A 14,870-nucleotide genomic window follows, 5' to 3' on the forward strand; every position below is an offset into this window, starting at 1 on the left:
TACACACTTTGTGGCTGAATTCAATCATTTATTTTGCAGACGTGTTTGGAGCAAATTTACGTTTGATCTGTAATTCTTAGATGTACATCATACCCTCTTTTGTAAAATACTAAAATTTTTGTTTTACTTTTTTTTTTTTTCAGTCCTGTTGCAGTTTCGATGACGTGCTGAGGGCAGGACAGACAACACAGCCGTACATCTTGGCAGTCGGAACTTTGAAGAATTGCATCCATGACTATTACATCATCGTGGATGGACAACTCATTCCCTGCAAGGCGATGTCCTCTCTGGCTGCTTTTGATGAGCTTTTCAAAGCACATTATGTGTTCGGGATTTCATATGATGCTGCTTTACACAGTATGTACACGTTTCTTCAAACAACGGTTTACAACATTGACGTTGGTGTCACTCATGAAAGCCCTCGAGTCAGGGATCTTCGAGCCAAGATTCTAAATTAGGACACTACTGCAGAGCTTAAAAATGTTTAGGTGCTTTGTTTGCAAGTTGACTTGCAGTACAGTCAATGATCTAATACGCCATCTAAAACTTTCTCATGCTTTTTATCCTGGCAGAAGATTACAGTTGGTATGCAATCAGGATGATTGTTGTCTAAGATTTGTTTCATATTCAGGGTTTAGAAAACATCTTCAACGTAGGCACAACAGTGAGCTCTCTGACATGTCTTTATTTGAATCCTCCCCGGCTCCTTCTGTTGAAAGTGGACCAGCATCTGTAACACAACCTTCCAACTTAGTTTCAGGAAATCCAGGAACATCTTCAAACACTGATGAGAGAAAGTTGAGAACCCAAGAAATGTGTGCATCAGTTATTGCAAAATTACAGAGTAGCGGAGTAGCCTCCAACGTAATTACATCAGTGGCTGAAAATATGGAAGAGCTTGTGAGTGAATTGCATTCAAACATCAGAGAGGATATTGTTCAGTTGGTATCTGATGATCACAGGTCAGATGTTGAAGAGTATTTTGACCATCTTGACAACCCATTCTCTAATTTCACAACTGAGACAAAATGGAAAAAGTATTTCTTTGAGAACTGGGGTGTTGTAGAACCTATTGAAATACCATTAGGAGTGAGATATGACAGTAGGCGCAATAGAACTACAGGCACATATGATCAGGTTCCAATTACTGATAAATTTGTATATGTTCCTTTATTGCAGACTTTGAAATTTATGTTCAAAAATGTAGAAATTCAAAAGCATTTTGTCCAGCCAAGTGAGAATGGAGAAATATTAAGAGAGTTCTGTGATGGTAGCTATTTTAAAGAACATCCTCTTTTTTCCAAAGAACAAAATTCTCTTCAGATACAACTCTTTTATGATGACTTTGAAACTTCGAATCCCCTTGGTTCTAAGCATGGAATCCATAAGATTGGAAGTATTTATTTTGTTTTGAGAAACCTGTCATCAAAGGTAAACTCTGCTTTAATGAATATTCATCTTCTGGCACTTTTTCACACACAAGATGTAAAGCGATATGGCTTTAATGCCATTTTGGATCCAATTGTGCGTGACTTTAAAATTCTTGAGACATCTGGAATTACATTACCGATCTCAGAGGATCCTGTCCATGGAACTATAGCTCAAGTAACTGGAGATAATTTGGGAATGCACACACTTTTTGGATTTGTAGAATCTTTTAACTCAAATTATTTTTGTCGTTTTTGTTTGATTGACAAATGTGCTTCACAGAATATTTTCTCTGATGACCACCCAGACATAATACTGCGTGACAGACTTCTACTTGCTCAACATTGTCAAAGCCTCTTTTCAGATGCTGGTCCACAATCATCCTTTGGTGTGAAAAAAACATGTTTGCTGAATGAGCTACAGTATTTTAATATTTCGGACAATTTTGCATTCGATATAATGCATGATATATTAGAAGGTGTAGGACAGTTAGAAATGAAATTGCTTTTTAACCATCTATCACACAGCAGCATTATATCTTCACAATCTGCAAGCAATAGAATTTACTCATTTAACTATGGCTTTGTTGAACGTAAGAACAGACCAACAATGATTAATTTTGAACAAGCTGGGAATGGTTTGGGTCTCAATGCTATTCAGACATTTTGCCTTATTAGAAATCTGCCTTTAATTTTTGGAGATCTGGTTGAAGTTGGAGATAAACACTGGAGTTTGCTACTGCTTTTACTTCAGATAATAAATATTGTGTTTTCTCCAGTCATCTCAGAGGGCATGACTATTTATTTAAAGCATCTGATTTGTGAACACCACACACTGTTTAAAGAACTTTACCCAAGGAATCTCATTCCTAAGCACCACTTCATGACCCATTATTCCAGATGCATCAGGAAGATAGGCCCGCTGGTTCATGTGTGGGGAATGCGTTATGAGGCGAAACATCGCTTTTTCAAAAAAAGTGTGAAGAATTTCAAAAATATTACCAAATCTTTAGCGCTAAAACACCAGATGTGTATTGCATACCACTGGGAATCTCAGCCATTTAAGAATATTGACTGTGGGCCTACAACAAGCGTTCAGCTTTGTGACCTGATTGACTGTGAATTCATTGCAGAAAGACTGCAAATTGACAATGAAAGTAATGTAGATCATCTTTCTTGGATTACTTGTTTTGGAACTGAGTATCGGTCAGGCCTTTTTGTTTGTTCAGATTTAAGAGATGACATTCCTGTGTTCAGTAAAATTACTGATATTATTGCATTTGACAGTCAGTATTTTTTGCTGACATGTGAATTTGAAACTGTATGCTTTGTTGAACATCTTCACTCCTTTAAGGTTAAGGAGGAGCTTTGTAGAAAAGTTTCCCTTTTGAATGTTGAAACCTTGCGTTTTTTTAAGCCATTCGACCTTCAGATAAGTTATGGATTGGAGGAAAATGACTTTTATATAGTTCCTGTACACGTTTTCATATGAACCACTTTAGTTCAGTGATGGTACATTGCTGAGGCTTTCCTGTATGTTTAGATTTGAAAGATGCTATTTCTGTGCTCAGTAAAACGTCTGATATTGTTTGATGGACAGCATTTTTTGCTTGCTTATGAAATTGAAAGTGTGCTTTTGTTGAACATTACTAATTTCAAGGAAATCCCCCTTTTTGAGTGATTTTTGCTGTGGTTTTAATCCATGTATTTTTTTTAAACAACTGTATGCAAAAATTACTTTTATATTTTTATAAAGCATTTTGGTTCAGGAATGGGGCTTTAGCTCATGTTGTCTTGTTTATGTTTGGCAGTGACAAGTAAAATATTAAACATTTCCACTGCATTTTTTTCAATGTGACAAATGTTTGTCTAACAAATGACATTAATGACAAATTAAAGTTTTCAGGTATGAAATGCATATTCTGTAAAGTGATTTAATGTTGCCTGTGCTGTGAATTTTAAAGAAAATAAATTCTGTTTTGTAACTTTCTCCATGATTGCTTAATTTATGCGTTAAACACTTATTTTAATAAGGCTGTAACAGAAGAATTTATTTACATTTTGTTATTATTCCAGGGTGTTAAAATTTTCAAATATACACTTATCTTTGTGAGTTTCATGTGTGGAAAATGTTAATTTTTCTCATGTTAGTTCAAAGAAAAATAGAATTTATGCTGAATATGACCTGGCTATGGTGATGGAGTATTTACTATACACTATATCTAGTTTATAGTTTTTACACTCTTAGTGTAAAATTATTTACTCAGCTTCAGTGTATATATTCAACACTTTACAAAGAGTAACTTATACACTGGGCTGGTGGGACTCGTATATACACCAGAAGAGAGTGTAATTTAACACCTGAGGAGTTATATTTACACTGGACAATTTGCCCTGCAGGTGTTAAAAATGTTTAATGTGGTGTGCATTTTTACACTCTAAGTGTAAAATATTTTACACTGCAGAGGTGTACATATTCAACACTTTTCAAAGTGTAATCTGGACACTTGGCTGGTGGGACTCATATAGACACCAGAAAAGTGTTAAATTCAACACCTGTGGTGTAAAATGTACACTGGCAAATTTGCTGTGCATTTTTTGATTACAAAGCCATGACATCATATAATCATGCATTTTTGATTGTTGGTGGTTGTCTCTATTGGGAAGAGGTACAATTTGTCATTTTTACAGTTTATCGTCTATTGGCACCATTAACCTTTTAGATGTGCATGTGCTAAAAAAGCTTAGTTTCTGGATTTCATATGGAGTTTAACAGCAAATTAAAGTGTGTGTATGTGTGTCTGTGAGAGTGACCTTTGCGTACTTACCTTAATGTGTCTGAGAAAATCTAAATATGCAGCTCTCAGAACTACAAGGAGTAAACAAAAACTTTCAAAAATACTATCAAATGTGGTTATAATCGAAGTCAATGGGGCAAAAACAGCCACCAACAGTAAATGAGGGAGAAAAGATGAAAATCTAACAATGCATCAAAGCCAATGTTGTTACTAATCGTTCACATGTCCAAGACTGATAAAAGGGTTAAAAATATTCAGACCACAATTACTTTTATATTGGGAAAGATGTCATTTTGTGTGATTTTTTTTCACCAAATCAGTGACATCATTTGCGAATTTGGTTATTAAAGAGTTCAAATCCTGTAATTTTCAAAAACAATTTAGTAGTTTTAATCAGGACTGAGGTTGATTAACAGATTTATGCATAAAAAAATTAAATAAATATTTATCTGATGCATTTTTACTGCAGTTAAACTCTGGATGTTTTCATCTCTAACATAACAAAAGGGTATTTAATTTGAACAGTGCACAAAAGTCGTCAAACAAAAAATACAATATTAACAACTGTGAAGAGACATACCTGGCTTAAGGAAAAAATCCCACAGGCCATAAGAAACAACAAAACAGCACTAGGACAGAAAGTGAAGGAATGCTAATTTATATGTTTTTAACTGAATTAAAGCTGCAGTAGATTGATTTAAACCGATGTTTCCCTTACTACAATTGTTAAGAGAAAAGTGTTTTGCATTTAAGGGGCAGTTTAACGAAAAGTATGTCATCATTTGTTTATCCTGTACTTGAGTTTGAGGTTTTATTTTCTGTTGAACACAAAATAAGATATCCTAGGGAATGTTTGCAACCTGACTTCCATAGCAGAAAATTAAATACTATGGAAGTAAATGGATACAGGATTACAACCTTTTTGGAACAAGTAAAGGCTATAAAGCACAATAAACCACAACAATCATCATGGTAAAGTAGTAAATGAAGGGTTAATAAAACATTTCTTGTTTCCTTTCAAATACACCTGATCAAACAATACAATCGGACCAAACATAAAACACCACAACTGATACCATGAAGGAAATAAACAGCTATTAGGCGAGAAATTATAAACACGGGCTGAAAATCACAAGGGTGTTACTCCATTATGAACAGGAAGTGTTTTAGAGTCATCTCAGCTGTACTGGGTCATACTTATTAAGTCAGGGGACAAGCTAGATACCCAGCTTTTTGTCCTGTACACACATAATGGCTATGTTCAGTCATGCGCTAACAGCTTTCATTACAGAACAGCGGGCTTCCAGGATTTTGGAGGAGTGTTTAATTGGCAGCGCCGTATTTGACAAGCATCCCGAAGAAATGAATTTCAGCCCACATGTTTGGACTTTCCATCCCTATTGTGTCCGGCGCACAATTGGTAAACATCCCTCACATTGTCTCTGTTTGGCTGTGCTGAATTGCGGTGCGCGTCAATGGGGAATTGCTGGACTGGACAACGGCTGGCCACGACTTCCCAGAGATTCTCTACAGATTAACTCCAGAGATAAAGTATCTGGGTTTTCTCCACATCTCCCACTTCGTCCTCCTGATGGAAAGCTACCCAGGCTGTTAGCGAGTCTGTTCCCTTTGCAAATCCTAATAGCGACTACAACTTAAGCAGCTTGACACATTTGAGTGGAAAAATGAATTGATAGAAGTCTATTTAACTTTAGGAGGCCGCTATCATCCTGTGCTAGTGCGAGTTATAATGGCCCCTGCTCATTTTTTTCCAGCTTTACAGTATGGCAAATGTTTCTTACAGCCTTCGAAATCGCCAATCCCTGCAGCCCTTTATAGCTAAATGCCTTTAAGTCAAAAAGCCGACAAGAAAATCAATTACCGGGTCTGAAGAACCAGTCATAGGTGTTTCAGCCTGCAGATTCCAAGGTTAAAATGCAGAAAGAGACAGGCAGTTAACTCGAGAATGGAAATTCTGTCATTCTTTACTTACCATTATGACATTTCATTCCTGAATGAGAAGGTGAGGACGTGTTTAGCAGGAAGTTCATGCTATTCTTTACATACAATGACAGTGAATGGTGTACAGGGGCAGTCAAGCTTTAGACATGACATGACGGTCACATGAAAAAAAAAAGTAACAGCAGTCTATACAAACTGTTAACTATTTTCCAAATCATCTGAAGGCATAATTCTCTCACTCTCTCTCAAATTTAATTTGTGCAATGAGAATGTGTGTAGGTGATGTAAAAAAATGCTTATCATCCACACATATTTTCATCACATATTTTTAAACATGTCAATGAGATTTGAGCAACAGGGAAAAAAACAATGTTTTGTTAACACCAAGAGTTCAATTCGAGTTTATTTGTATAGCGCTTTTTACTATAATTATTGTTTCTAAGCAGCTTTATAAAAGGTGCACATTATTGCATAACAGGTTAATTTTAAGTTACAATCAAAGTTAATATTTGTGTATTTGTTTATTAAGTAATGTAATGGACTCCTTATGGGCCTTCCCAAAAAGACAGCCAGACAGTTGCAGCTCATCCATTACGCTGCAGCCAGAACCAGAAAATCAGAACACATCACACCTGTCCTCAGGTCTTTACACTGGCTCCCAGTTACATTCACAATAGATTTTAAAGTATTATTACTTGTCTATAAATCACTAAATGGCCTACACCTCAATACATTACAGATCACCAAATTACATTACAGCTTCCAAATATGATCAGATGATATTGCAAATATGATCAGACGTGCTCCAACATTAGGCACGTTCAAATCCAGACCGAAAACACATCTTTTCAGCTGTGATTTTACTAAATGAGCAATGTGCTACGTCAGACAGATCGCACTATGTCATCTTTCTTTTCTTTTTCATTCTTTTATAAACTATTTTATCACATTTTAAGCTGTTTTTAGTCACTTTTACTTGTTTTTTATATTTATTTCTTTTATTCCTGTTTATGTAAAGCATTTTGAATTGCCACTGAGTATAAAATCTGCTATATAAATAAACTTGCCTTGCCTAATATATATAACAATATATAAGCTGACTGGATTATAATATTTTGATAGTTTATTAAATTAGATTTTTTTTCTAAAAGTATTTCCAACAACCTGTTTTGTATGTGTGTGTGTGTGTGTGTAAGTCCTAAATTCATGAAAATACTAAATGTGTGAGAAACACTTTAATTGTCTAAAAAAAAAACTTTTCTACAACAAAGAATCTTTGGTACAATGAAACAGTTCAATGAATGATAAAAGGTCCAAATGAAAACTTAGATGATAATAAAAAGTATGTTTCCTACAATTCATAGTTCTCTAAGGTAGCATGAACAGTGTTAATTTCGATTATAGTGGACAATCTGTGTGCTCTATTTTTATGGTGCTTGTGGTCACCATTCACTTTAATAGCAAAATATGAAAAATGCAAAATATTAGTTTTAAATTCAACTGCTAAACATGCTCTTTTCATGTTCTACAGAAGAAAGTCATAGACACTCTCAGAAATAAACGTACAAAATCTGTCACTCGAGTGGTACCTTTTCATAAGGTTCACATTTATATCTAAAGAGTAAAAATTGCTACCTTTAAGGTACATATTAGTAGCAAAAGTGTACATACAAAAATCTACCTTTTGTGCCTTTATTTCTGAGATTGCAGGTTTGAAAAGACATGAAGGCCAGCATATGACATGAAAAGAGATCTTTAAAAATCTTTGCAGCTGTTTTGTTCCAAAGTGTATCTGCAAAGGTAGAGCTTAAAGTACAGTACTCCACCACAGACAGCCGATAATGAAAAATCCCCAGTATTTAAGGAACAATAGCTAACGAGTCCATCTGACTATACCATACAATGATATCAACTGTCTTAGTTACAACTTAAAACTAGCTTACAAAGACACTTTTGGGCTTAACATAACTAACTCACGTACAGTACATCACAACGCTGAAGGAAATCTAAAACATGCAAATCTTCATTTCACCTGTACGCCTGTCTACCTATTTTTAACCTATTTTACCACCGCACAGAGGCCATGGGTTTCAATTGTGATACTCAACTGGAAGAATCAAGGCACAAAGAGCAGCTCAAGAAATTACAAATCGTGTCCATCAAAGTCTGAACGCTCCAGCGCAGCAGGTGACCAGTTTTATTCGTCCCATGAGATTCCACCCCTCCTTTCTCTCTCACTCTCAAGTGAATATTTTATTAATAAACATCAGTCAGAAACGGATGGCAGACGAATTCATGTTGATTAATTAACAACCCCTAAAATAACCTATGCAGCACAAAGCAAACAAGCCCAGGCAGTTTGATAAACTGGCACGACACTTCGGTTGCGCTGCCTGTTAAAATGACACAAGACGGGCGAATAAAGAAGTGTCATTAAAACAAGCGGCTCATGTTGATGCTTCAAAAGCGGGGCTTGACATATTCCTGAAAGGGCATTGTATTATGCACACTTCACACCCCCGCAGAGAAAAGGTTAGAGGATGCCACGTGAGGATGATAGCAGTAATAAACAGCTGTTACGGCCAAGATCACATCCTTAAACCTCTATAATCAGGATTGCTGTAAACAGCGTGTTATGTTCATTCCCCTCTAAATGCTCGCAGCAGATTACAGTGGCTATGAAAAGCAAGCAGCGGAGGGATATAGATTTTTTTTTTTCAAACACGCTTTTGAAAGAGACAGAAAAAGATAAAGAAAGCAAAGATGCAACACCCTTCAGCGTGCCGAGCTCCTGCATCAAACCTGTGATGTGCTCCTTCTCCCTCTCTTTCTCTCTGCAGTGAATGCATGAACTTCCACCAGTCATGAGTGAAATTTTCTGGCAGATATGCAGCCGCTCATACATGGAGAGGCTGAGCTTAATCCCTCAGTCCTGTGTGAGCTGCATAATAGAAACAAATGTATTCCCTCGCGTGCAGAGGAGAGAGGTATCATCTGACACTGCTACTTTATCACTCTAGGAACTAAAGGGGCTTATTCTTTACTAGCAATGAACTTGTGTTAAGCTGGGAAATCCGTCAATGTTTGAGTATTGTCAGATCATCTGCATCTGCTTGGACGATTAACAAAATTGTTCTAGATCCACGATTTACAGAGAGTGTGGGATTTTTAACAGCATTTACCAGCTTTTAAATATGGTGTAAAATCAAATACAACTGTAAAATTCACCAGTTTGTCACTAAAATGACACTAAATTGTAATGTAACCTGTTTCTTAGCACCAGCGCTGACCATTCTGCTTTGTAGATCTCTATATCATTAACAGAAATAAAACAATGAGATAATAAAAACAAATTGTACTGTTTAAGCACACTTTTTTAGATTTTTCCACAAAATATTAGCAATAGATACACAGACAGACAGATGAACAGATAGATAGATAGATAGATAGATAGATAGATAGATAGATAGATAGATAGATAGAGAGTAATTTCTAATAAAAAAAGCAAGTATTTCTATGACAAAATAGAAAAAGCACAAATTAAAGTATAGTTACTGTAAATACAATGTTTTTTTTTACAAACTTGATTAATGGTTTAAATGAATAATAATACTTGCATCGCGTATTCATTATTAATTAATAGTAGCATGTGTATAATAAAATTCTGCTCAACTGAATGTATATTTAGGAAATCATACACGAATATGATCGAATTCATAGTTTTTGAACATGACGAATGTATCGACACATGCAGGTCTAATAGCTCCGCGTGTGCAACATACCTGCGATTTATGCTGCTGTCCATCCTCGAGTTCTGAAACACTGTTCATGATTTTCCATCGATCATTTACCATTCTCTGGAATCCTTACCATCCGTGAGTTGTTTTCATAGGCATGAGGAGAGAACGGGACTGTCAGTTTTAAATTCCAGCATCCAAGAAATAGAAAAGGGGGAAACAACACAACAGTCTACGGGAACTAAACTATTTCTCAAGCTCTTCCGCACAAACCTATTGAGAACCGGGACACAGAACTACAGATCCACACTCATTTTGTAAAAGAAAAACATACGTACTTCAAGGGACTTGTCCCTTCACCCTTAAAAAGAAACGAACAAAAAATGCAGTCCAAAAGCAGATCCGATGTCCTCAGCGCACTCAAACGCTGAGGAGAAGGTGTGACGGTTTGCGGATGATGTGTTCGTTTGCTGGCAGGTAACGTTATTCCTTCTCAGATATATAAAAAACTTTCCTGTCCAGTCCACGAGAGACAAAAACACGCGAATTCGGACGACAAACCACAAAGTTTTGCGAAATAACTGTGTTAAGCATCCGTTTGTTTTTGCTTCATTCCTGTGGTGTGTGGACACGCGTTTGTGGTGGAGAGCTCCTGAAATCCGTCCCCCTCCCTCGCCTTTACGCCGTGTCTACAGCGATGTCCGATCCATGAATGAGTCGGATCTTTTTAGTGAATCGTTTCAACCGGTTCATTAAACCGTTCTGAATTACTACGCGTTTCTGCACTAGATTCAGACATAAAGTCGAGTCTCGCTGGTCTCGAATGGACAACCCTCTGATTCATTCAAACGTCTCTTTTGTCCGAATCATAATGAGCCGAGAAGAACCGATGAGTGAGACATTACAGAGCATATGGAGTGTAACGAGGATTTGACTGATGAGGCGAATACAAAAAGGGGTTGAAAATAAAATGTAGGGTACTTGACGTCTTTCAAACAGGCTTATGTGAAGCGATAGTTTACCAAAAAATGAATATTTGCTCTTAAATTATCCACCCTCAGGCCATCACAGATGTTTGTTTTTTTTTTTTCTTGCAGCACTTGTTTCCCTCTTTTCTGTTTATTATGGCTGAAATCAAACCAAAGTGATGATGTCTGTATAAAGAACTGATACTTATTTTAAACATTACGCTATTGTCTTTTCCTGAGTTTATGATCACATTCCATTGGGTTGGTAATTTCCTTGGTTTATTACAGAGATGGCTAACTGATTGTGTCTACATCATAGTTCTCAAACTTGATTCCTGTTGGGCCGCAGCTCTGCGCAGTTTGCTCCAACCCTAATCAAACACAGCTAATCCAACTAATCAAGGTGTTTAAGACTACTAAAGACTATTAAGCAGGTGTGAGTTGGAGGTGGTTGAAGCTAAACTGTGCTGTGGCTCTCCAAGAATTGTGTTTGAGACCGTTGGTCTTCATTGTGTTTTAGAGCAGTGTTTCCCAACCTTGTTCCTGAAAGAACACCAACAGTACACATTTTTAACCTCTTCCTAATCAAACACCCAAATCAACCCATGAAAACATTAGAAGAGACTCAAAAACCTAAAATGATTGGGTTAGATAATGGAATGTTTAAATATGTAGCCTACTGTTGGTGTGCCTCCACACTGAGAAAAAAAAAATACTGGTTGTCTTAAAATTTTAAGCTGAATTAGATTAACCTTATGAGTCATTTAAACTTATATTATATTAAACTGACTTAAAACAGCTTGCTTAACTCATAAAATTAAGTTGGAACAAGATTAACTTAGTTTTATATGTTACAATTAACCAAAAACATGTCATGAATAATTGATCATATAATTTTAACAAATTTTGAACAAGAGCAGAAACAGGGTTGGGAAACACTGCTTTAGAGCGTTTGCTTATCTCCAATATGTCTCTGTGATGTCTCCTAAATAAATGTTCAGATTATGTTTTTAAAATAGTTATAAAACAGATCAATTAAAGATCTCTGTACCCAGGAGATGCTTTAAAGACCTAACGCGCTTTTGAATACATCTTGAAGACTTACATGTGCTGTCTGGGTTTACATGGAGTGTTATGTTAATATTTCAGACAAGATTTAGACAGAGTATATCTTTTGCTTGGAGGTCTTAAGCTGATTGTATGCAGCAAAGTTTAAATATACACTCGCCGGCCACTTTATTAGGTACACCTTACTAGGACCGGGTTGGACCTCCTTTTGCTTTCAGAACTGTCTTAATCCTTCATGGATTCAATAAGGCACTGGAAATATTCATCAGAGATTTTTTTCTTTCATATTTCATATATAGCATCCCGCAGTTGCTACAGATTTGTTGATGAATTTCCCGTTCTATCACATCCCAGAGGTGCTCTATTAGATTGAGATCTAGTGGCTTTGGAGGCCATTTGAGTACAGTGAACTCATTGTCATGTTCAAAAAACAGGAGTGGCACCCAGTGTGGTCTTCTGCTGCTGTAGCCCATCCACCACAAGGTTTAATGTGTTGTGCATTCAGAGATGCTTTTCTGCATACCTCGGTTGTAACGAGTGGTTATTTGAGTTACTGTTGCCTTTCTATCAGCTTGAACCATTCTGGCCATTCTCCTCTGACCTCTGGCATTAACAAAGCATTTGCGCTCACAGAACTGTCGCTCACTGGATATGTTCTCTCTTTCGGACCGTCCTTTGTAAACCCTAGAGATGGTTGTGCGTGAAAATCCAAGTAGATCAGCATTTTTTAAATACTCAGACTAGACCGTTTGGCACCACCACCATGCCACGTTCAAAGTCACTTAAATCCCCTTTCTTTCCCATTCTGATGCTCAGTTTGAACTGCAGCAGATGGTCTGGATCATGTCTACATGCCTTAAATGCTTTGAGTTGCTGCCATGTGATTGGCTGATTAGAAATGTGCATTAAAAAGCAGTTAGACAGGTGTACCTAATAAAGTGGCCAGTGAGTGTAAGCATTCAATGTCATTCAAATGAACAGCACAAGAGCAATCACACAGTAGGCTACATTTAAATCAAACCAAACCTGCCAAGTGTAAACGCAACCAAAAACCAAAGGCGGGGCATAGAATAGCTCCTCCCCTTTTAACCAATAGTGGTTAATTTTACTAGCTGTGCCAGTGCAAGTGGTTAAGATCAAGTGTGTTTATACAGTCATTGGTTAAACTAAAAGTAATTGAGAAGCATCTTGAAAGAGGCAGGACATGAGCAGAAATCAGAATTTTGTAATTGTTTAGGAGCACAATATAGATATCCTTTACACCAGGGGTCACCAATCTCGTTCCTGGAGGTCCGGTACCCTGCAGGATTTAGCTCCAACTTGCCTCAACACACCTGCCTGGGTGTTTCAAGTATACCTATAAAACCCTGATTAGCTTGTTCAGGTGTGTTTGATTAGGGTTGGAGCTAAAATCTGCAGGACACCGGACCTGCAGGAGCAAGTTTGGTGATCCCTGCTTTACACTAACATGCTGATACTAGCACCTAAAAATGCATTTTAATTTAACAGAATCCATATTTGTATTAAATACCATAACATAACCATAACTCTTTTTTTGGAACACTTGTGAAATCCAGAGACACAACACAACTGTAAATCTGTCGCACTAAAGACTATGGAAGCAACATCATATAGTCAAACTCTAAAATGTAACTGTGAATATAAACTTTAATGAATTGTGTAGGCGTACAAACAACAGGTCATTTCATAGCTTTAAAATATAGTGCTTGTTTGTGCTTGCAGCTTTCTTTTAGCTAAGCATTCTGCTTGATCATTAATAACAGAGTGTTTTCTGTTCTCGAACAGATTGCTCATATGCTCTTGTCTCACCAGTGTATTTACTAGACAGTACACACCAATTCATGTCATTTAGATTTACAGATGTACAGTACAAATGTGCTTTTTTCATCTACAAACATTTTGAGGGTTATTTTGAGGTCATTGTGTTCTGTTTCCTGCTGTTGTGTTTATCAAAAAAAGCATCTCTGCTTGAAAAAGTGTTTATAGTCAGAGTTACATTGATCAACACTGACACATGCAACTGCAAATGCAGACTGTTTTTATACACTTGTCACATTATTTAAACTATATTTTGCAAATCTGCAGATTTACTTTTTTTTTCTCCTCCAAAAAGTCTGGAGCTTTTTATTAACATTTTATATTTCTTTCAACCCCAAGTCCATATGGATTAAACTGTATTTAAATATGCCTTTTAATTCATGTCTAACTTCCATTTAATGATTTTTTTTCCCAAATGTTGTTATAAAAAAAAGCTATAAAATGTATGATTGCAATACACTCTTAAATATGAATGTTAAGAAAGTAGATTTTCACACTAGTGCCATAGAACAACTGTATGTTGGTTGCTAAAAGAACACTTTGCATCTTAATTCATTAATTCATTGACCTTCTAGCTGCAACCCATCTCTTGGAAACATCCATAGAGATTCACAATAGGAAACATCCATTCTCATTCACACACATACACAACAGACAATTTAGCCCACCCAATTCACTTACAGCACATGTTTTTGGACTGTGGTGGAAACCAGAGCACCTTGAGGAAACCCATGCTAACACGGGGAGAACCTGCAAACTCCACACAGAAATGCCACTGACCTAGCCGAGGCTTGAATCAGTGACCTTTTTGCTCTGAGGTGACCGCACTAACTTAATTAATAATCTAAACATTGCAATAATCTAAAGAGACATTATTCCCATCAAGCACAGGATGTCAACATGACATTAGATTGATGTTTTACCCCAACGCTGTGGGGACGTTGCATTTGGTTTGGAAATAAAAAAATTGAGTTGATGTCAGAACCCAACGTCAGGTCGACGCCAGTGTCCCACGTCCAACCTAAAATCAACCAAATAACAACGTGTAATGATGTTAAAGCTTGACGTTGT

The 14,870-nt window shown here is 36.6% G+C and overlaps 2 protein-coding genes across 33 annotated transcripts in view; one reads left to right on the top strand and one right to left on the bottom strand.

The window, feature by feature from the left end:
* The window catches only part of LOC147842591 (uncharacterized), a 496,599-nt gene extending 493,182 nt beyond the window's left edge, over positions 1–3,417 (top strand). For all 7 annotated transcript variants that reach the window (XM_087264376.1, XM_087264380.1, XM_087264377.1 and 4 more), the window contains one exon: positions 144–3,417. In XM_087264376.1, coding sequence (XP_087120502.1) covers positions 144–458 — 315 coding nt within the window. In that variant the 3' untranslated portion in view covers positions 459–3,417. The remainder of the gene's footprint in view (positions 1–143) is intronic.
* Positions 1–14,870, bottom strand: part of fibcd1a (fibrinogen C domain containing 1a) — a 384,824-nt gene that overhangs the window by 214,609 nt on the left and 155,345 nt on the right. For 4 of the 26 annotated variants that reach the window (XR_015497641.1, XR_015497639.1, XR_015497640.1 and 1 more), the window contains exon 1: positions 9,970–10,578. The exons of 19 other annotated variants lie outside the window; for them this stretch is intronic. Coding sequence is in view for 3 of the 7 variants with exons in the window: in XM_087264417.1 (XP_087120543.1) it covers positions 9,970–10,041 (72 nt within the window). In the remaining 4 variants the exon portion in view is untranslated. Of the gene's footprint in view, positions 1–9,969; positions 10,579–14,870 lie in introns of those variants that run through there. 3 more of the 26 variants (XR_015497642.1, XM_087264418.1, XM_087264398.1) reach the window with 1 other exon arrangement.

This window comes from Danio rerio, chromosome 8, assembly GCF_052040795.2.
Source record: "Danio rerio strain M-AB ecotype USA chromosome 8, GRCz13ab, whole genome shotgun sequence".
In the NCBI taxonomy this organism is placed as follows: Eukaryota; Metazoa; Chordata; class Actinopteri; order Cypriniformes; family Danionidae; genus Danio; species Danio rerio.